The 23,049-nt window shown below is 36.9% G+C and overlaps 1 protein-coding gene across 10 annotated transcripts in view; it reads left to right on the forward strand.

Annotated features, from left to right (window-relative positions):
* Positions 1 to 23,049, forward strand: part of esrrga (estrogen-related receptor gamma a) — a 242,178-nt gene that overhangs the window by 121,375 nt on the left and 97,754 nt on the right. The window contains exon 1 of one of the 10 annotated variants that reach the window (XM_060831456.1): positions 17,989 to 18,210. The exons of the other annotated variants lie outside the window; for them this stretch is intronic. Within the exon in view, the coding sequence (XP_060687439.1) occupies positions 18,155 to 18,210 (56 nt within the window). The 5' untranslated portion in view covers positions 17,989 to 18,154. Of the gene's footprint in view, positions 1 to 17,988; positions 18,211 to 23,049 lie in introns of those variants that run through there. 10 annotated transcript variants of the gene reach the window in all.

Genomic DNA, 23,049 nt, shown 5'->3' on the forward strand with positions numbered 1-23,049 from the left:
CTACGATGTTGGGTTGCCGAGTGCTGGTGTTGCATGGCCAGTTGAAAACCAAATCTATGGTACTGTTGAAAAGCAGTGATTTTTAAAGATCCAGTTAAAATGTAACAAACTGCAGAGTACTTGTTCATAAGTTAGTGAATGGAAATTTTCCATTGGCCAGAGAGAGCAAGATATCATTAATTCCCAGATTTTCATGTACAGAAAAAGCACCTGTTTGACACACTGAAGATAACTTGTATTTGGGTATAAATTAAGGACAAAATGAACTCAACGAGAACAATCCCTTGTTAAAGTTGCAATGATAAGATGAAAGTATTCACAACAATGTGTAGCCTATGTACAGCAAACATTGCAAATTTGAATGGAGTGATTAGTTCAATTCTGCATCTCAAATTCTTATAGAATAATTTGCATCTTCAACTTAATATGAAATTATATTTGTGTTTTTGATTCAAATGCAACTTCTTTCTTTTGATCTGAACATTTAACAATATTGCATTATATGAAGCTATAATAATTACAGAAGAAGGTTAGCATCATAAATGAGTTTTTGTACTAATGATAACATCATGAAAAAGGATTAACATTGTTGGAATTTAGTCATACTCGGAATATTGATTTACCGAAATACTTACAATTATGATTATTACTTAAAAACAGTTTCATAAATTGCTTTAGGTAGCTGCAGTGTGGAATCTTATCCCTGCTTTGTTGCAAGTAATTGAGCTCTGTAAGTAATCTAAAATGTACAAGCTAGAGCTTTAAAGTCGCATCAGAAACTTTAACGGTATTTTCTTGTAGAACTCTTATTCAGTGGGTAGCTGCTTGAATGCTTTGTACCATTCACTTGCAAATGATGTATTGACAACCTTTCAATAGGTTTAGCAGAGAATCGTTGAATGTAAGTGTTGCTTTTAATTGAGAAAGCATCGCATGCAACAATCGTTATGGTTGTGGGAAATTTGGGTTACTTTAGATCTGCTTGCTCTTTCTCCAGAATTCTCTCCTCAATACTACCTGCAATGTTCTGCCAAACAGCTTTATTCTGTGATCTTGTTGATTGGCCCTTCATTGCAACTATGCTTTATATTTTACAGATAAATGCCTATTTAAATTGTAATCTAAGTTGCAGAAAAAATGAACTTATAATCAGGACTTTAGTATGACTTCTAATTTGCTGTTAAACCTGCAATGTGGTTTCACTACATTTACCTCAAATTGTGGTTCCTTAACATTATTTGAGAATATCTATACAGTATCTTGTCTATATTTGCAGAGTTGTCACTTATACTTATGGTTGAATTCCCAAAAATGGTGATTTTAAGTGAAACAACTTTAAATGAAGCATGGTTTCCCATAGGACTCAGTGTAAAAGCCAGAGTTGGGTTCCTGTAGAAATTTCTTGCCTAGAAAAAAAACTATATCAGGCATTAGCATCACCGTTCATTTGTAGCTGAGATAACTTGCAACTTGTATGATTCCAATTCATACTCCTCCCAGAATCAGAGTAAATAAACTGTGCCAGGAGTGGCCTATGTACACCAGTACTATGCCATCTGCTTGCCCACCATCAGAACAGGGATAGAGTGTATCTGTGATACAGGTAATATGCTGATCTGTGATTGATAATGTGCGAAATCAACACACAATTCCAAAGTCAATGTATAATTTAAATGCCAAATGCAAATATGAATATAATGTGTAAGATAAAATGAAAATTGCAATGAAACCATGAAAAAAGGCCTGAAAGAAATAATCAATCTTAAAACAAAATGATGTTACACAAGGCAAATTAAATGAGGACTTACTTTACTATATTGTGCAATAAAATAACTCAGAGTATTGCCCATAATCAGTGAAGATTCATGCTCGTCTTTTTGAAGATTGATCGATATCTATGTCTTTCGATTGTGGATCTAGGAACTCTTGCAACTATGGCAAAATTGGTCAGCATTTTAATCCTGGGAAAGGAAACTAGATGTTCTGTTGGCTGAAGTGATTCTCTTGAAGTCATACAGTCATAAAGCACAGAAACAGACCGTTTGGCCCGACTCATTCATGCTGACCAGGTTTCCTAAACTGAACTCATTTGCCTGTATTTAGCCCTCATCTCTCTAAACCTTTCTCTCCCTGCACCTGTCCTAATGCTTTTTAAATGTTGTAATTGGACTCATCTCCAATCCTTCCTCTAGCAGCTCGTTCCATATGTGCACCATCCTGTCTCTGAAAAAGTTGCCCCTAAGGTCCCTTTTAAATCTTTTCCTTTTCACTTTAAACCTATGTTTTCTAGTTTTACCCTAGGGAAAAGACTGTGGCTATTCACCTTACCTAAGCCCCTCATGATATTATAATGCTCTTTAAGGTCAACCTTCAACCTCTGACATTCTAGGGTGAAAAGTCTCAGCCTATCAGCTTTTCCTTCTAACTCAAACCCTCCAGTCCCAGTAACATTCTTGTAATTTTTTTTGCACCCTTTCCAGTTCAATAACATTCTTCCTATAGCAGGCGATCAGAAATGCAGAACTCCAAATGTAGTGCACACAGTGTATTGTACAAGCGTAACTTAATGCTCTGACTGGTCAAGGCAAGTGTGCCAAATGTCTTCTTCATTACCCTGTCTACCTATGACACAACTTTCAAGGAACTACGAACCTGCACCCTAGGTCTCCTGTTCGACATCACTACCCAAGGCCTTTCCATTAATTGTCCCTGCCCATGTTCATTTTATCAAAATGCAATATCTCATATTTATCCAAATTAAACCCCAACCCATTGGACCAATTGATCAAGATCTCTTTGTAATCGTAAATAAACTTCTTTACTGTTGACTATACCACCAATTTTGGTGTTACCTGCAAATGAGCTGACCATTCCTCCCATATCCTCATCCAAATTGTTTACATAAATGATGAATGACAGTGAACCCAGCAACAATCCTACTGGCACACCACTGATCACAGGCCTCTAGTCTGAACAACAACCCTCCACCACCTCCATCTGTCTCCTACCGTTAAGCCAATTTTGTATCCAATTGTCAAGTTCTCCCTGGATCCCATGTGATCTAATCTTACTATCCAGTCTACCAGGCAGGAATCTTGTCGAAGGCCTTGCTAAAGTCCGTTTAGATAATGTCTAATGCTCTGCTTTCACCTATCTTCTTGGTCACTGCTTCAAAAAACCCAATCAAGTTTGTTAGACATGATTTCCCACACACAAAGCCATGCTGACTATCCCTAATCAGTCCTTGGCTTTCAAAATGCATGTAAATCATAACTCTCAGAATCTCTTCCAACAACTTACCCATCACTGACTCAACTCATCTTTATCCATATTTTACACAGACTCAGATCCTTTTTTTAATGCAAGTCTCCCTCTCTGGAAGCATAACCCATTCTCTTGGAGTTCTGATCTAGAAAAGCATAGTTTGTTATGCAAATAATTTTATAATGTGGAGGTGCCAGTGTTGGATTGGGATGGACAAAGTTAAAAATCACACGGCAGCAGATTATAGTCCAACAGGTTTATTTGGAAGTCCAAGCTTTCGGAGCGCTGCTCCTTCTTCAAGTAGCTAGTGGAGCACGATTACAGGACACTGAATTTATAGCAAAAGATCATAGTGTCATACAACAGATGCGACACATGTGATTTGCATGATAAGAAGTGAAATTATCATGGTATTCGAACAGATGGAAGACTCAACAGACAATCAAGGTATTTTTCAGTGTATAATTTCAGTTAAATCACACGGTAAACTTTTGCTATAAATTCTGTGCCTTAGAATTGTATCCTCCACAACCACCTAATGAAGGAGCGTCGCTCCGAAAGCTAATGTGCTTCCAATTAAACCTGTTGGACTATAACCTGGTGTTGTGTGATTTTTAACTTTGTACACCCCAATCCAACACCGGCATCTCCAAATCATGACTGTTAGAACATAACCTGGTGTTATGTGAAAAATAATTTTATGTTTAATCAAGTAGTGCCTCATTTGAGATAACTAATTGTTAAAAGTATTTATATTTTATGATAATTTTGCAGTTGCTGCATTCAATTACCAAAGTAGAGTTAACTGATAAATTAAAATGGGATGTTTCATTATTTCTTAGTTTAAGACAAAATTTAGGATGGTATGACATAACTTTCCTTTTGATCTGTGACCCATCCGGTTAAATATTACTGACAAGTGAAGGAATTTCTGGGTCCTGCTATGTTAAAAGTGCATTGTGCTCTCTTTAAATCTGTTTCACCTCTCCTTGGCCCAGCCCAGATCTCTACTGACATTGCAAATATTGGCTGCAGTTCGGGAGGCTATTGACTTTTGACCCAAAGATTAAAGGAAGTGCCAAACTAGTTATAGCATCTAGTGCCAAAGAGTGAGGGCATTACTACACACTTGAGGTCGCTTCCATAGACCATGGGGAGTAATTTAGCAACTGCAGCCAAGAATTTGCAACCAGTATAATCTTATTGTGCCCAAGAGATAAATTTATTTTCTAAATGGAAAACTTTTTTAATTGCTGTAGGCAGGCCTCAGGCACTAGTTGCAGTATCAGCAGGCAATTATCACTGTTTTTCATGTCAAGTGGTAAATATTAGTCTGGATTACTTTCCATGTCTAGTCTTGGTGTTGTGGATCTAGTGTAAACTGAATAGAGAGTTCAAGGGATGGCGGAACTTGTCCTCCATCTCTTCTATTCACTGAAAAGAATACCACCACAGGTAACTCATTTCACTACAAGGTGCAAATGTTGGGCCACCTGCCTACCAGAAACAACCCTCAGGTGAATTCCTGGATGAGGCTGGAATGAGCTTAAATAAGGGTATTAAATAAGGGTCTGTCTCTTACCTCCAAGTCAATTTTGTATTCGATTGGCTAGCTCCCCCTGGATTCTATTTGATCAAATCTTCTGGAACCTTGTTGAATGCCTTGCTGAAGTCCACATCTGCCATTCTGCCCTAATCAACCCTCTTCAAAAAACTCTATCTAGTTGATGAGACATGACTTGCCATGCACAAAGCCACATTGACTGTCCCTAATCAGTCCTTATATTTCCAACAATGTTATCCAACAGTGCAAAGTCAAACCTTTCAGAGTTTTCATTGGGAAGGCTGGCCATCAGTGTCCTGCCTAGTGAGAAGAGCTGGAACAGAAATGGAGCTGAGACAGAAGGCCAGAAACCTTTTGAAAAGTTATTTAGGGCATTTTTAGGAGCTTATGGAAGGTATTGGCAGAATGTGGAGTAAGGTCAGTCAGGGAGAAGGTAGAAACAGGTGGCTTCTCCCACAGGACCCAGGAAGGATTATTATTATGTACTTTGGTCAGTTGGCAGCACCTGGAAGAGATCATTGGAACTCATTTAAACAGTGGCACCTGAGGTGGTCCCTTCAGTGGTTCTACTCAGGGGCCATCTCATCTTTGGTCTCTCCTTGGGTTTGCTGGTTGAATAAGCAACCTCAAGTGCAGCACAAACTTCTACTGGGCAAGTTGTGTTTCCTGGCAGCCTGGCACTGGAAACGGGGTTGAGGTTATGGAATTCATCCCAGTTCCTTGAATTGGCACGAAAATCTCAGCTGAATTGCAGAGTGATGAAATCTTTACTTTGCTACCCCTGTCTCCGAATATGTTCTGCTCATCAACCAATGTGGATTTGCCTTTTCACTAATACCGTGCTTGATGTCAATGAAACTAAAATGGTGGTAATTTGTGCTGAATTATGAGCAATTTCTTTCTGTCAACCCGTGGAAACCTGGAAAAGACCCTTTACTGAATATTCATACAGCCTGCTAAAAGAGGAGACATTCCTTTCAATCTACAGCTCAAAGACATCATGTGACCTATTCTTCTCAACATGCCTGCTCATACGCATAAGCCATTTAAAATCTAATCTACAAGTTTCATCACTAATAAGTGATGCTGCTGCTCCGAAAGATAGTGCTTCCAAATAAACCTGTTGGACTATAACTTGATGTTGTGTGATTTTTAACTTTGTACACCCCAGTCCAACACTGGCATCTCCAAATCTTAATAAGTGCTTGTATAACTCACATGATTATAAATGACTGCATGGTACTTAAGGACTGAAGCATTTCATTGAGAGAAAAATGTCAGTGCTATAAATACATGTGATATATTATTAAATGTCTTCACTTGATTTTTAGATGCTCATAATTAAAGCATTGCTGTTGTGTGCTGAAAATTAAAGTCCATGCAATAGATCACCATAACTAATTTCTCACATTGTTTAGATTTTCTTGCTTGAAGAAAGTACAGTTGATAAATGGTCAACTGAGAATGGGAGTTGGGAGGTCACGTTGCAGCTGTACAGACATTGGTTAGGCCACTTTTGGAACATTGTGTGCAATTCTGGTCTCCCTACTACAGGAAGGACGTTGTGAAACTTGAAAGGTTTCAGAAAAGATTTACAAGGCTGTTGCAAGGGTTGGAGGGTTTGAACTCTAGGGAGATGCTGAATAGGCTGGGGCTGTTTTCCCTGGAGTGTGGAGGCTGAGTGGTGACCTCACAGATCATTATAAAATCATGAGGGCCATGGATAGGATAAATAGACAAGGTCTTCTCCATGGAGTGGGGAGTCCAGAACTAGAGGGCACAGTTTAGGGTGAGAGGGGAAAGATTTAAAAAGGGTCACAAAGGGTGGTACATGTATAGAATGAGCTGCCAGAGGACGTGGTGGAGGCAGGTACAGTTACAACATTTAAAAGACATCTAGATGGCTATTTGAATAGGAAGGGTTTAGAGGGATATAGGCCAAGTGCTGGCAAATGGGACTAGAGTTGGAATATCTGGTCAGCATGGACAGCTTGAACTGATTGGTCTGATTTCGTACTGTACATCTTTATGACTGTATGATTGTATTATCAATGATTGTCATCTGTTTGCATAGATTTGTAATAATAGACCACGGAGTCCTTTGAACATGTAATAATGGGTTCTAGACTAAAAGAGAACATGCAGTATGAATAGAAGCCATTTGAAACCAGTTTAAATGTCACTGCAATAATGCACCAAAAAATTGATTTCTGTTTGATACAAGCTAACTTAAGGAAACTTTCTTTTAAACCACCCTTTCTATTGCTTGACATTACAACAGTAAGAAGATTGTCATATGATACATCCAAAGAAGTTGAGAAGGTTAATTGATTTCTTCAAAAAAAATGATTTGACTCAAGTCACATATACTGTTGTGCTTTCCTTTGCATTCCTTCCTTTCATCATTAAGTCCTGTTTTGTCCTGCTCTATGTTTGCCTTAATTGGCAGCTCATATTCTATCTGCCACTGCATATCCTTTGCCAACTTCCATTTGACTGTATAACTTGTCTTATTTCAAACCACTGATAAATTTTATAAATAGCAAATTGATTCCCTACAGTTTTATAAGAAACCAAGAGATGCATAATATATTTGTTTTTTTTAAGTACTTCCTCTTTTGACATCAGTGAAACAGAACTTTAAGAAAGCCAAGAAGGAAGTTCATAGAAAAGACAAGCACAATCTTAATAATAGTGTTAACATATTTATTTGGTATAAAAATTTAAATTATAAATGTAAACTTCTTTCAATCTGTTTCCTAACAATTGATGTGACTTGTCCACTTTCTGAAAAATCGCTCCTTTCACACTAAATCTTTGTTCTGAGCATTTTATTTCTCCTCACTCCCAAACATGTAATTCTCCTTGTGAATACTGTTTATATGAACTACTGCCAGAGGCTGATACAATTGCAGTGTTTGTGTCTGATTCTGAGAGAATTAAGTTAATCAAACACTGGATTCATTTCTCAATATTTGTCATGACACGTTTGGAAGTGTTCTTTGGTAACATGCTGCACAAACATTTCAAATTATGTAAACTGAAAAACAAAGAACAGAGACGTTTTATCATTTTTTGACGGTAGAACATTTGAATTATGTCATTTTTCTACCTGTAAACCTGGGTGTGGTACAGACTTCCAACTTCGAGCAAAAGGATCCATGTTATTTTGGAATATACATTTTGTCATTTTAACAAAGCTTGTACTTTATCTTTCTCTCTCTATAGCCACTAAATAGAAATGTTATTGCTTCGTAAATATATTGTGATATTGTTTATTCCACAGCATATGTATTTTCAATCTGAATTATAAATATATTTTGAGACTGAAAGTGCAACATAGGATGAATAAATCATCATAAAGTGCTTCCATAAATCTGGCTGCTCCAAACTGGCAGGATAAAACAGGCCTTTATTGTGGAAAGATAGTGAAGACTTATTGTAATTAACCCATTACTGCTATTGCTTTTAGACATTTCATCATTAGTGTCTGTTTGTGCGTCTTGGTGATATTTAAGCACTACTGTATTGGATTGACAGCAAGTATTTGTAGCTATTGTGTTCAGTGCAATTTGCTGTTAACATATTAAATGGAATGTGTGACATTAAATTAATTCTATAAAACAAACTGAAAATGTAAGATGGTTCACTGTTTTCAATGTAAAAAAAGTTCTCAAAAAAGGTTGCAGTAATGTTGCCAAACAGATGTGAAGGGATTAAAGGATTAACTCCAGGGTCAAGGCTATTCACTTGCCTAACATATTCATGGCGTTAACGATAGGGCAGTTCACACCTACTGTCACTAAAAGGGAAAAAGGGTTGAGCGCTTTTGTGTCCTGAGGTTTTTCAGTCACAAGTAGTATATATGGACAATTGATGAGACTCTTCTGTGTTGAGAAAAGAATAAATCAGTTTGAAATGCTCTACTTAGTAAATGGTTTGATATTCTGAAATTATATACTAATCGGATTAGGAAACATAATAGTAGGATGTTGATTGGGTTTCACTTTATTTCTATAATTTCTGAAGTTCAAGTTAAAATAGCAGAAAATGTGTGCCATCATAGATTTCAGCCTACAATATTAACAGTAAAGAGGAGACACTTAATCCCAGTGGATGGCAGTATGCTGCTTTTGTATGAAATCACTGTAACTAAAACCATAGATTGATTTGGAACATCTTCTCCAATTCATCAGGAGTATTCTGCAATTTTCTTTTCATTATATTAGATGCAATATGCTTTTTGCTTACTTGTGATTTTCTGAAGAAGAGCCATTCATTAATGAATGTGTTTAAAAATAAAAAAAAACTTTTTAGAAGTATTGAAAACTTTAGAATATCTTAGATAATATTTATAAATGCATGGAAGAGAAAATGGCACTTTAAAACTAACTTTGGTACTTTAAGTGTCACTTTGCAAAAATGAGTAGAAGAGTAAACTAAGAATAGCCTCAAATCTAGAGTCACTTATAGCATCGTTGATGCTTATCCAAACAGGGATATGAGCCAATAGTGCTGCAGATTCACACCTAACATTCTCGCACTGGTGTTACTTGATTTACAGAAATCCATAAGCCCATTTTGATGGATTGATTTTGACAGTTTGGGAACTCATGATTATTAAAATTGAACCGATGATAAATATTTAGTAGCCAAAATATAGTTTTATTAGAATGTGCCAGTGATATACTGCCATGGCAAGGTGGTAGAGCAGCAGTTGGCTAGTTGGGAATGTAACTTGGCGAAGGCATGAGGATAACCCATATAAAGTGGCTTTTCTCCATCTTGCAGCTATTTGATTTAAACTCCTCACAAGCTGTATAAGCCATTACAACTTTAACAACAGAGCAACAGTATGCTCTAACTGCATATTTACAACTTGCTGCAATGTGCACTCTGTCTCTTTTAATGCTGTTTATTCTATTAAAAGCAAGGAGCTATTTAATATCCTAACTAACAACCTGGAAATAATTTTTAAACAAATTCAATGTTGTTTGCATGTTTTGTGCTAAAGGGAAATGCTTTTAAAAAGAGCAACCTGATGGTAGAAGGGAGAATGAGATGGCAAGCTAATTATTTTTTCAACCAAATAGTGAATATTCAAAGTTCATTTATCCTCCCTGGGGAACCTTGTTGCAGCTACAATTATAGTCAGCATTTTTTTTCACATTGTAAATATGTTAATTATTACATTTACAAAGTAACAGAATTAGTTGTTCATGTGCTGCTTGACAGAGCAGAGAAATAATGGCAATGTTCCTATGAAGACTTTTATACCTTTATCAAATAACTGAAATATCTATTTTTGTAAGCCATATCATCAAATGTAAGATGCAGACCCCTCTACAATTACTGGCTGTGACCAGGAGGACCGTGTTCATCCTGGCTCGTTGGGAGTTCTCCAAGGTAATTGAAATTCTACCTCCATAGAGTTCAGATGAGAAGTGATATGAAGATGTGGGAAAACCTGAGCTGAATTGATTTTTTTTCCCCTTAATGTTTGGACAAAGAAATAACTTAGCTAAGTGTAGCAGAGATGATAAGCGCATTCAGTCATGGTAGATTAAGAGGCCTGCATCAGTTAACACAGACTGTATTTTATTCTCTCTATGCGCTGCCATGTTTAGATTGGAGATTAATTGCAATGGAATTACTGTACGTCTGTTTGTTTTTTTAACAATTGCAAATTACATTAAACAGCCGATGTGTTTTCTAATATGATTGTTCTTACCTGATAATTGGGATGGCGCCACATGAGATTTTGATAAGAAATTCATAAACACTCCTTTATGAAGCCCTCATGACTTCATTTTGTGACTATCAAGGGTGACAAATTATTTGAAGAAAGTAAACCTATACACAAAACACAATGCTCTGTTTCTTTCAGCATTACGACTGTTTGTTTATTTTTCAAATATTTGCCCTCTGTTATCTGGCATATGATGAGGAATATAATGAAATGTTATACAGTGGCAATGTTTCCTGTTAATTTCTTTATTTGCTCCTCCTGCAGCCTGATGGTTGTACTTGGGCAGAAAGTATGAAATTGTTATCTGCTCGTGCAATTAGAGATCAGCCTCTTTCATTCCAATCCTGTTTGAAGATTGATTTGATTTTCGTCCAGTAACAAAAAAATAACAGAACACAGCTTGGGTTTTGCGCAGATATCTGTAGCTGTGAAGTGTTAATTGCAATTTAGATAAGGATTAGAAGGACCATATCTCAGTAGACCACATTTATTTGCAAGTGCTATACTGTAATGCATCAGGATTCTCAGGTTTTGTGTGTGTGTGTGTGTGCGTGCGCGCGCACGTGCTCCTGTATGTGGTCCCTTGTGTAACTGCTTTCAGATAATAGGGGTTAAACAAGCCCTCTCGCCAGCACCACTCCAGTTAAGGTATTGGACAGTGGCACTGCAGGCTCTGTGCAAATTCTTAAATACACAGATTGTTCCAGTCTGCTGATAACTCTTAAGACTGCTGAACTGGTCTGATTTAGAGAAATGTCTCCTTGCATGTCCCTCACCCCAACCTCCTCTCAGTCAGCAGATTGAATCAGTTGAATGGTGGCGTTGCATTCTCTTAAATTCAGCCAGATTCATATTGAATTTCCAACTGTTTAAATGAGTCTACAATATTTGCTGGCTTAGAAGTACATTTTTTTTTATTATGATCACAGAAGAATTTGTTGTGAGGATATTGCTCCGAGGCCTTTACATGAGGGTTGGTCTAGAAATGCAATTTGTTATCATATAGAATATAATGGTTGGCTTGGTAGCCACTTCCTATTGACTGCCTGGCTGTTGTTTCTCCAGACTTATACACTTACTGGGAAGGTCCTGAGGACTGGTGCTGAACATAGAGACCTTGGAATGCAGGTTCATTGTTCCTTGAAAGTGGAATCCCAGGTAGAGAAGATAGTGAAGAAGTCATTTGGCTTACTTGCCTTCACTGACCACTGATGGTTAGTGAGAGAGGGAGGGGCACGTTGGGGGGGGGGGGGGGGGGGTGGAGAGGTGGGGATACTGCAGCTGTACAAACATTGGTTAGGCCACTATTGGAATACAGTGCGCAATTCTGGTCTTCTTGCTAAAGGAAGGACATTGTAAAACTTGAAAGGGTTCAGAAAAGATTTACAAGGATGTTGCCAGGGTTGGGAGGGTTTGAGATATAGGGAGAGGCTGAATAGGCTGGGGCTATTTTCCCTGGAGCGTTGGAGGCTGAGGGGCGACCTTGTAGATGTTTGTCATAAGGAATATGGATAAGGTAAATAGACAAGGTCTTTCATAGGGATAGGGGAGTCTAAAAGTAGAGGGCACAGGTTTAAGGTGAAAGGAAAAGATTTAAAACAAACCTAAGGGGCAACTTTTTCATGCATGGGATGGTGTATGGAATCAGTTGCCAGAGGAAGTGGTGGAGGCTGGTATAATTGCAACCTTTAAAAGGGATCTGGATGGATCTATGAATAGGAAGGTATCAGAGGGAAATAGGCCAAATACTGCCAAATGGGACTTGATTAATTTGTGTTATCTGGTCAGCATGGACAAATTGGACAGATGGGTCTGTTTCCATGCCATTTTTTCCCAGAAAAAGTAATACACTTAGCTGCAACTGATAAAATACTTCAAATATGATTTTTAGTTTGAATACATTAAAGTTTTCATTAAAGAATTTTTAAAAATTCATTCACAGGTGTGGACATTGTTGGCAAGGCTAGCATTTATTGCCCATCTCCTTAGTTCTCTGGATTATCTGGGGAAAACAAAATCCATCAGTTTGATCCTTCTCTGCCTGCTATTCTGTAATTAACTTTGGAATTGCAAATCCTGTTACCTCAGGATTGTTGTTTATGTGAGTACAAGTACTTTGTGCCTGACTTACACTGGTAAAGCTTGGGTGGGACAAAAATGCAAATATGGGTTTCAAATCCGATTGGGGTTCACTGTGAATACATTTATAGTTAATACGAGAAATATCATTGTAGTGATTTTCACACACTCAGTGCCATCTTTGCTGAACTTTCAAGAATTCAGGATTGTAGGATGTAAACACTGCAGACGTTGGTTAGGTATGAATCCACCACAATCATTCTGGGTGTGGTCTTAAAGGTCGTAACTTGAAATCATGACTTCTGTGTTTGAAGTTTGCATTATGCCATTTAGGCAATGGTTACATGAATATTAAATAAATGCAGTCGTGAAATAACATGCAAGAACTCTTAATTTGCATATTTAAGTAGGGTTAGTGGTGAGATTAATCCTTGTGAAAAAGTATTGGTGGGGACATCAGGAAGGGTAAAGACTTGACTGTGCCCTATAAACCATAACTACTACTTTCACTTATAATTTTCAATATATTTCCACCATGTGTCAGAAGTAATGTCTCTTTCAAAAGCTTCAGTTGCTGCAACTGTTACGTCAAGGACACATGAATAAAGTAATCTGCAAAATGTGGCCTGGGAGAGAAGGTGGTGGGGCTCTGCTTGATTTCTAATTAATTTACATTTTTAATTACCCGGATGCTATGCATTATTTGGAGTGCATATGATGCGCGGGATTAAATATATTGTAGTGGCTAAAGAGCTATGGCTTATGATTAGTTGATATGAAATGGAAAGCCCCAATTCAAACTTTGGTAGTTTAAAAAGGCTAAAGTTGATATTATGTATACCAATATGGTACATATACAATGTTGGAACTGGAGCCCTGGAAATACTGTGTTTACTTTGAAAAGTTATATTTTTATAAAAATGACAAAACTGACTTGCTTATATCAAGTAACTTCCTGGAATCTCTTCCCTTCCATGTGGGACATTGAACAATCCTAGTATTAAACAGATACACAGCTGCTTTCTTATGTAAATTATTTTTCCACTGTACGAATACTATCATTGGGTTTAAATGGGGTGAACATTTAGAATCTATTTTCCTGAATGTACTCATCACTTGATTTATTGTTGAAGTTTTAATAGCAATAAAAGCAGACACTCACAAGCCACGAAGATCTATTAACATATCAAAATGGTAGGGTGCCTGAGACCTGCTACCTTTTTCAATGTGACAATTGCATTGTCTGATCACATGGAGATTATTTTATCAGTTGTTCTTATGAATTGGGCCACAATGTGCATTTTGAGAGTAAACTCTGTAACTAAATGTGGCCTTTCTTCTATTTCCTCTGCTTTCTTAAGGTAAATGTATGTTGGCAAAGTCTGTACTTGCAGATTAACAGTATTGTAGATATTCATTGTGCTTTCTGGAAGGAAGCATAGAGTCATCACTGCCCTCTATTGTCAAAAATGGCATAGCTGGATATTTTAGCAACCGGTGTTCAAGCTACTGATCACAGTTAAATAATACAACATTCCTGAAATGTCTTCTGCTACTGCTGATATGAAATAAAACTATATCCAGAATCTTCTTGGTCAAAATAAATGGTGTGGCTGTTTATTTTAGGAAACCTGGGATAATTAAATGAGAATTACTTGAAAGTGATTATTAAAAAGATTTATAACTTATCAAATCACAGGTGCTTTAAATACAGAAGTTTGTTAAACATTCTGGTTAAGATTTTGGGATTGCAAGGTAATGTAAATGTAAAATTGCAGGTGATGCAAAAGTCCATCTGAAGAATGTTTTGGGTATATTCTGTAATCAGTAGAAACATTCCTTCAATCCAGTGATTACAAAACATTCAGCAAGCACTTATGAAAAGCATGATTTTAGAATCAGGTCAATATAGTTTGTGTTTTGATGTGGTTTCCCACTCCCAAATACTTAAAACTCCTGCTGACAATGATGGCAGTAAGAAACTGTTCAAAATAAAATGTCTTATATTGTTAAATGTGCATAAAGACAAAAGGTGAGCCACAAAATGATGCAAATACACGGGAACACTCATTTTATCACCTGGCAGCTAAAGGTACCCCCCACTCTTATCAATTATTTGATTCATGTTGATCTGCATAATTTGTTTTTATGATCTTCATCTTTTTATGTACTTTCAAGGATTTATTAAAAACAGATCTAAAAGAAATGAATTTGGATTATTTCTGGCATTCACAAGCAGAACAGCTGATATTTTCCTTGTCAGTCTTTCAGTAATAAACATTTGACTTATTAAAGGCGTCACTAAACATTAATCGGTATTTGAAGGTCCTTATTGCTTCACTGCTACTTGGTTACATATTCTATTTTACAATATTAGTTTGTTAAAATATTACTTTTCAAGATTGCATTGAATATTTTGTATTTGTGGTACACATAAGAAGACACCTGTGACCCTTACAGCATGGCAAAGCAAAGCACAACACTTACATCCATTTGAGCAAAATTTTTTAATTGGGTAATTATTGCATTTTTCATTCTATGTGCTTGAATTTACAGATCATTAGTGCATAAAGAGTATTGCACAAAGTTAATATTTTAAAAGGGCACCAGTATTTTATGGGTTAACATAGTCATGCTGAGGGGTGCATTGGTCATTAGTGAAGCAGTTGATATTAATCTGAATTAATTTAGAAATTAATATTCTGCATTCGTGAATGTGATACCATTTTTATACAATTTGTGATGTACTTCCCACAATTAATGAGTGTTCTGCCTGGTTGGATGTAATAGTTGGACAGTTCTGATATACTGATAATAAGTGGCACAAATATACTAGCCAATGCCGCCAATTTACTTGTGGAAATTTTCTGTTAATACTTTCATCAGCGTGTCAGAAAGATATGTGGCATGGTTCAATACTACATTTTTAGGGTGCCCAGTTTCAGTAAGTGCAGACGTTGCTAAAACTCTTTGTGAGCTCCATCTCCATGAAATGCAGCATTTTTACATGGTAGACATTGTGTGGTCATGAGACTACTTCCATGTCACACCATTGAACAATGACATGTTTACACTGGCCTTATGAAGAAATGTATTCTGTATACGAATACACAGCAGATTGCTTATGCTTTCCTCTGCGCTTATTGCCAAACATTGGGTTAATGTAAAGTTTGTGTTCAGAAAAGATGCAGAATTCTCACATTGACAAGTGCAAAGTGGCTGGGTCTATGCTGAAGCAGATTCTGCAGGTTCTGTTGGTACTCGATGTGGCCAGTTGACACAGTTGCACCAAAAAGCTGAATCTGACACAAATAAATATGAAATGTGTCGGGGTGGTCAATACCACATGATCCAGGCCATTGCACATGATAACATTTCTTCTAAGCAGCACATCAGAGATGAAGTAGATTGTCGGTATGTACTGTCAGTACAGCATATAGCAATATCAAGGGCTGGTCATGTGCGATTGATGGAACTAGGTGCATGGTTGCTCCTCCTGTTCATAATCAGAAAGGATAAAAAAAGATGTTTTGTCATTGTTTACATACAAGTTTTTTTTATAAAGAGATATGTTGGAACTAAAACAAACATCTCATTTCTGTTTAAAATATTCGCTTGGGTGGTTTGAAAGTCAAAGGAGCTGGTGCAATCATGTGGTGTTTTACCTGAAGAGCTAACTGTAAGTGTAGTGTGAGGAGAGTTTATGTATCTTGGCTGTGAAAATCTGGGGAAAGGACTATTGTATTGCCTACAATGCCAGAAACTTTCAAATTGACCAGTTAATGCATTTTCAAATGGCATTCTTTTTGTATGTGAGTAATGACGTTAAATCAGTATTTGATTTGAATATTGGATAAGTTGAATTTAAATTGGAAGATAAAAAACATATGAAAACTAGAAACATAAGAAGTGCAGAAGTTTAGTTTCCAAATACATTTTCTATTTTGTTAGACAAATCTGTGAATTGTAACAACAATTATTAGGGAGCAAGCACTTGGTCTTTGATGAATGGCAAATGGATTTGGACAATTCATTTCTACAGGATAGATACAATGAAATAGTATATTGATGAAATCTGCAAACTAAACTGAATCTGGTCATTATCTATACTGTATTTGGGCAGAATTCTTCTTTGTTACATATTTTTAACTTGGATTGGAAATCTTCAGGAAACACTTGCAAAAAAGCAACTGCCAGCACTACTGCGCTTGCAGAATGGTTAATTTAACATCAGAAGCAATTCTGAGGCAGCTTTGCTTTTGGACAGTAAAAAGGGTTTACATTGGGTTAACGGAATGCAGGGAGACAGCCAGCTGTTGGAGCTCGCAGCACTTGAAGGAGACCATGATTGGAGGAGTTGTATTTCAGAACAGTTCTTGCAATGGGTTTGACGCCGGTTAGCCTTTGTACAATTGCTTCAAGCCACATTGTTGTATTGCTCTGTAACAAGCAATTCATGTCAACACAGTAAAGGCATTGGTGTTTGCACAGGGGAAGTATTTATCATCATACTTCTAGTGAATCTTTACTTTCCAAGTTTGGACAGGAAGGTGTAAATGTGATACCTTAGCTTTCTTCTTCTGATTTTGTGAGAAAGAAAAAAAGGCCACATTGGGAAATTGAAAATATGTACGTAATGTAGCTGGTTAGTATATAAAACTATAAGACAATATAGGCGTATAAATTTTGAGAAGGTAAAAATGACAAGAGAGCCCTTTAAGAGCAGCTTTCAGATTATAGTGCATTTTGATATAGCTTTTAATCATTTCAGAAAAAGAGAGCACTGTGCTTGCCTCTAAACTGCTTTGAGCAAAGCTATACAGATATGACTTTTGGGAAAGACAGTTCAGCTTTAAATAGAGGAAAACACCCCTTTGTGTATTTTACATGAAAAAATGCTAAAATGACTTACTGTAATACTTTCTGTAAATATACATCAAGAGAATTTTTCTACTGTACAAAAATTGTATTGCTATTACAGATAAAACAATTGTGACAGATTTGTCGTAAAATGCGTACTGTTAACACAGTTATGCTTACTGTAACTTCGCAAAGAAACAAATGGATATTGTCCCTTTAAGCTTTTTTGAACACTGTTTTCAGACTAATAGAAAATTGTGGTTCAGATGCTACACTGTATAAGGCTGTGGAATTTTGCTTCCCTCCTCCCAGTTTACAGACTTCCCGCCTACTGTACCTGCATTGCTTCCCTAAGCTTGTGTCGGAATTGTCCTGTCTGCAGTGCTTTACTCTGAGTGGCTGCAATCCCACCAATGCGATGACTGGTGAGGTCGGGGATTGCATATGTAAAGACCTGCTTCATATTAATAAGCTACAATCGGGACTTTAAGACCTTGATTAGGAGAGTGCGAGCCTGGTCCCAGCTGGCTTTGCCTATAGGCTGTCACCAGAGAACATTTGTGTTAATTGCGCCACTCTGTCAGGGAACTTTGATTTATTGCCAGGAGTGTAGGCTCGAATAATGGTGCTGAGCGCACATGGATTTGGTAGAACTTTGTCTTCCTGAATCTTTTTCTCTTCACTACGACGAAGAGTAGGTACCTTTTTTTTTCCATTCTGGGTTCTTTGCAGGGCTATAGGGGTTTGCTGTATATGTGCATGTCCCTGTGTGTCTGTGCTGCTTGCTTGCATGTTTTGTGCCAGGATTATGTCCCACTCTGTCTGTGCAACGGATGTTCTCTGAATTATCTCCAGATTCCCAGAAGCAGTCTACTGTTACTGCATATTGTGCTGCTATTTGTAATTTAGCCAAAGATGTGAGAAAGCCAAAGGAATGGGCGAGGACTGCATTGTCAAATGCTATATGTAGTTTCTGTTATACAGAAATTTTGAATGCTTAATTTTAAGGACGTAAGGATATTTAATAAGCTTCCTTTTTTTGCTCTAAAAGCTAATTTGTATGATTTTTTAAAAAAAAATATGATCTGTTTAGTGTAATGAAAGTCACACACATGGTCTTTGTTTTTGAATCTAAGAAAAGGATTTTTAACTATGGCAGCTTGCAGCAAAATAAAGGGACGGGGGAAATAAGCTGTTCATTGATATCAGTTAGCTGACAACTTGTCTCAAGTTCTTTTCACTTTTCATTGTATCATTCATCTCTTTAAATGATCGCCCCTGTTCAAGTCAGCAACAGGCTCGGTATAAGACGAACGTCACAAACCTGTATGAAAATACCTACACATCTCAAAATATCGGAGTTTTTTTCCTGCTGTAACAGCATGATTTTGCATATTTGCACAGAGCTTTAAATATTGCAAGAGGTCAGATGTTCCAAAGATGCAGGACGTACCTTGTAATAACCTTGCATTTGCAGGGAATACGGCTATTTAGAGTGTTCATTTAAATGTATTTTTCTGCACTCTTTTGTTGTCAGAGCCTCCTATGTTACAGTAATTAACCTGCAGTAAAAATAAAACCTTTACAACTCCTGATTTCATTTCCTACCAAAGCTATTTTTAACAGGTTTTTATATTCACTAAACGTTATAGAGCTGCAGAAGGCTAGCTATAATATTTTAATTGCAAAGTCTGAGAAAAACAATATATTTTTGATCTGCTCAATGTGTCTCTGTGTCACAGTGGTTAAGCTCTCCAGAGGAAATAGCCGATTACAGTGAAGCAGTTTGTGCAATATTATCTCTTTTACATTCACTCGCCTTGTATTAAATTGTCATTGTCCTAAACCGAGAGAGAAATGAATTGCAGCTTTCAATACTGTCTGGCAGTGAAATATTTACCCCCTGTGTCCCCAATCATACTTCACGTGTGTTTGATAACGTAGCTCCGACATGAACAATCTCACTGGTTTGATGCTCAGTTATTGCCTCTTCCTTTGCTTCTCCCTCCCTGGACTTTAAGTGACGCAAAAAGAAAGTTGATTCCTGATGGTTCTTTCTCTCCCTTCTATGTTTATATTGAAATACCTGTTCAGCCATTATCAAGTGTCACCTCAAGTATAAGCAAAATGTAAATTGATATAAGACATGTTAAAGGGTGATGCAGTGAGGCAGATTTAGCTCTTTTGTGACAAAATGGCCTTTTCTTAAATGACCGCGTAAGCTGTTGTGGCACGAGAAGGATGCAACTCTTTGTTGCGGTGGCCTCTTTACTGTACCCATATAGAGCGATGTAATTGGCTTCAGATTGTATTAGTCGGTAGAGCCTTACAGATCAGCACTGTCAGGTTTTAACATTAGTATGAATGACACCTGTCCAATCAATCATGTGGCCACAGCTCCACAAATGGAATGGGTCTTTGCCTACTTCAACATGCTGCTGAATCAGAGCGTACACTTGGCTTAATTTGTACTATTATTATTTCTGGAAAACAAGAGGAAAGGCTCACTCCACACTTAAGGACAGTTTGCAGACATAAAAGTGTATATATGGGGGGAGGGAGGAGGTTGGAGATAGCTGGCGTACTGGCAAGTGCTATAATTGGCTTTACTGTGTTAAACTAATCCCAGCAGGTTACACAGATAAGACATTTCAGAACAACTATATGTCCAGCTTCACTTGAAGCTCAGTGCCAGTGTTGTCCATTTGTCCAGTCTGAATTCTCATGCAGATAATTCAAACAGTGCCTTTATACATTAGCACTGCTAAAGATCCAAGTGTTGTTTTGAGCTACTCATTCATACATTATAGTTAGTCTAACTTGTACATTACCTTGTTTTTTTTACAAATAATTTTGTACAATATTCAAACACAAAATTCAGGAATTCAGAAAATAAATGTCAACTTGATATATATTTTTTGTTCAATGACACAAGTCAAACAAGCCTTTACAATTTTACTGGGCAAAGACTGCATTTATTAATTTGGTTATATTCAGTTTGTGACACTTTACTATATCATGATTGGACATCTGGTAACCCAGAAAATATAGAATGTATTAATTGTCCTGTTCAGCTACTTTGTAAAATGATGAGAGCTTTGAAATGTTGATACATTTTGAATAGGTATGGGCAATCATTTCTAGAGGCAGCTTGTTACCCAGTGTGAATAAAATACCAAGTTTTACATCAGTGAAACTCAATGATTCATACTTTGGATTTCAGTTCAAACAGCAGTAAGCCATGCTGTGGCATCTCAGTGTTCACATTTTTTTTTCTCCTTGTGACAGTGTTGGATAATTCAACTGAGGAGACATGCGTAAAATGACTACCTTTTCCCAAAGTCGATTTAGTACAGCAATTTCATTTTCATTCAGTCTGCTTTAGGCAAGCATGCAATTCAGAGGGTTATTTTTTCAATTTGTTCCAGTAAGCATATAAAAGAATTCATTTCTAAGCTCCAAAGTTTTGTTTTTTATATACTGAAAAAAAGTTTCAAAATTACTTCAGATAGTTGAAGACTGTTTTATAAAAAAATTGGGATTTGTTTCTAAAACATTTTTATGTGCAAAAGCTTATAAATTGCACTAATTCCATAATCCTTCAGTTTACTGCTGCTGCTGAACTCCAGGATAGTCCCTGTGGATATTGTAATTCATCTGTGGACCTTTTTGACAAGTACTTTTTAATTCCTCAGTTCAGGCGTGAGTAGGAAGCCAGATTTTAATTTTATGGTGGACAATATAATCTTCAATGTAATACATTAGACCTTCAAACAGTTATATTTTGTTAGCACATTTGAAAGAGCAGTAACCACTGCGGTATCTTATTCTTTTTAATCAGCATAATAAATTGTATGTATCTCAAATTTGTCTTGACGGAATAATGTTGATCTTCAGTGGCATGCCACCAAAACTTATCACACAAAGCTTAGATAAAGGAAGATAATAGTTAGCGTTGATAGCTTGTGAGAATTGAACAACTCGGGGTCAAAGGTAGGAACTTTCATTGTCTTGGAAGTCAGCGGTTCATACCCCAATTGCCTTTTATTTTCTTTCTTTTGCCCTATTTTCCTTCCGGATTGAGTTAGGTCTAATCAGGTTATTTGTGTGCATGATATGAGCCACTCCCTAAAGCAAAATAGTTTGGTCAAAATCTAGTCAGCAGCTGGTGTGTACAATGCAAAAACAGGCTTGTGCCAGAAGGATGTGGACAACCCAAACAGACCAAAGCAAAGCGAGAAGCGTTCTTCCGCTGGGCTTGGTTTGTTTCCTAAACAAAGTGCAGGGTGCCTTAGGAAGGTCCCCTCCCTACCAGTTTAAAAAAAGGCCAAGGAATTAATGCATTTAAAATTTTTATTCAAATTATTAAAGCTTTCAACAAAAGAAAAATTAGATTATCAAATTAATATAGACTGTAATTCGCAAAGGTTTTGTTGGTTTGTTTTTGCAAAGTGTTCTGCTCCAAGCTCTTATTTGATTTGGATTGCAAATACTTTTACACTCTGGCCTTGATGAGAAACAGTTTCCATTGCATGTCAGCTGGAAAGGTACAGAATAACTTGGGTCAATTACAAACCCAACTGTAATACCTGTCAAATGAATCTTGGGCTGTGAGTCTGGGTTGATCTGTTGATAGATCTAATTATCTTCTAAATTTTACATTGGGTATTTTTAATCTGATGAGAAGATCGATGCTCCAACTCACTCGCCATGAATGTTAAAACACACAACAGGGAGCAGGGATTTGTAATAGCATGGACAAAGTGATTTATATCCTGCAATATGACTTTTGCCAACTCAACTTTATACTTTGCAGCCATTGGTTTTAGACCAGTAGTATCAAACAGAGATTTAATGAAAGAGATAGTACAGACCTGAGGAAAACGTAAGGAAAATATTTTTAAAATTAGGAATGTGATGCACAGCATGCTATGAGATACTTAGAGTCATAGTCATAGAGATGTACAGCATGGAAATAGATCCTTTGGTCCAACTCATTCATGCCAACCAGATATTCTAATTTAATCTCATTTGCCAGTACTTGGCCCATATCCCCACAAACCCTTCTTTGATAAAAGAAAATGAATAATTGCAATATATAGGTGATTTATATCTTGACAGGTTTAAAAGTTTAAGGACATATAATGGACAAATACTCTTTGTCATTTTGGGCATAAAAAAGATGGCCTAAAATTCATGAAAGACGTGTATTGATAGGTGCCCAATCGACTGCCACATGCATGTTCTCCACTTTTTCTGATACACATCTTAAATAATTTCACTGGATTGTTTATACTTAGAGCATGTATATTAAGGTTAGCTGTTACTTCATTTCAAAAGAAAGTAGAATTATTAATCTTGCAGCAATTTTTAAGTCGTGCCGAACCAAACAGGACAGTGACAGAGATCTTTGGTCAATGCACAGTCTCCAACATGAAATAGCAGTGTCCAAAAAAAGCAGCATAATTCTGACAGTGCTGGATTGACGCTAATATACCTGGAAGGAAGCTAGTTCGCGCTGAAGCGACCAGCG

The sequence above is a fragment of the Hemiscyllium ocellatum genome, chromosome 10 (genome assembly GCF_020745735.1).
Source record: "Hemiscyllium ocellatum isolate sHemOce1 chromosome 10, sHemOce1.pat.X.cur, whole genome shotgun sequence".
Classification (NCBI taxonomy): Eukaryota; Metazoa; Chordata; class Chondrichthyes; order Orectolobiformes; family Hemiscylliidae; genus Hemiscyllium; species Hemiscyllium ocellatum.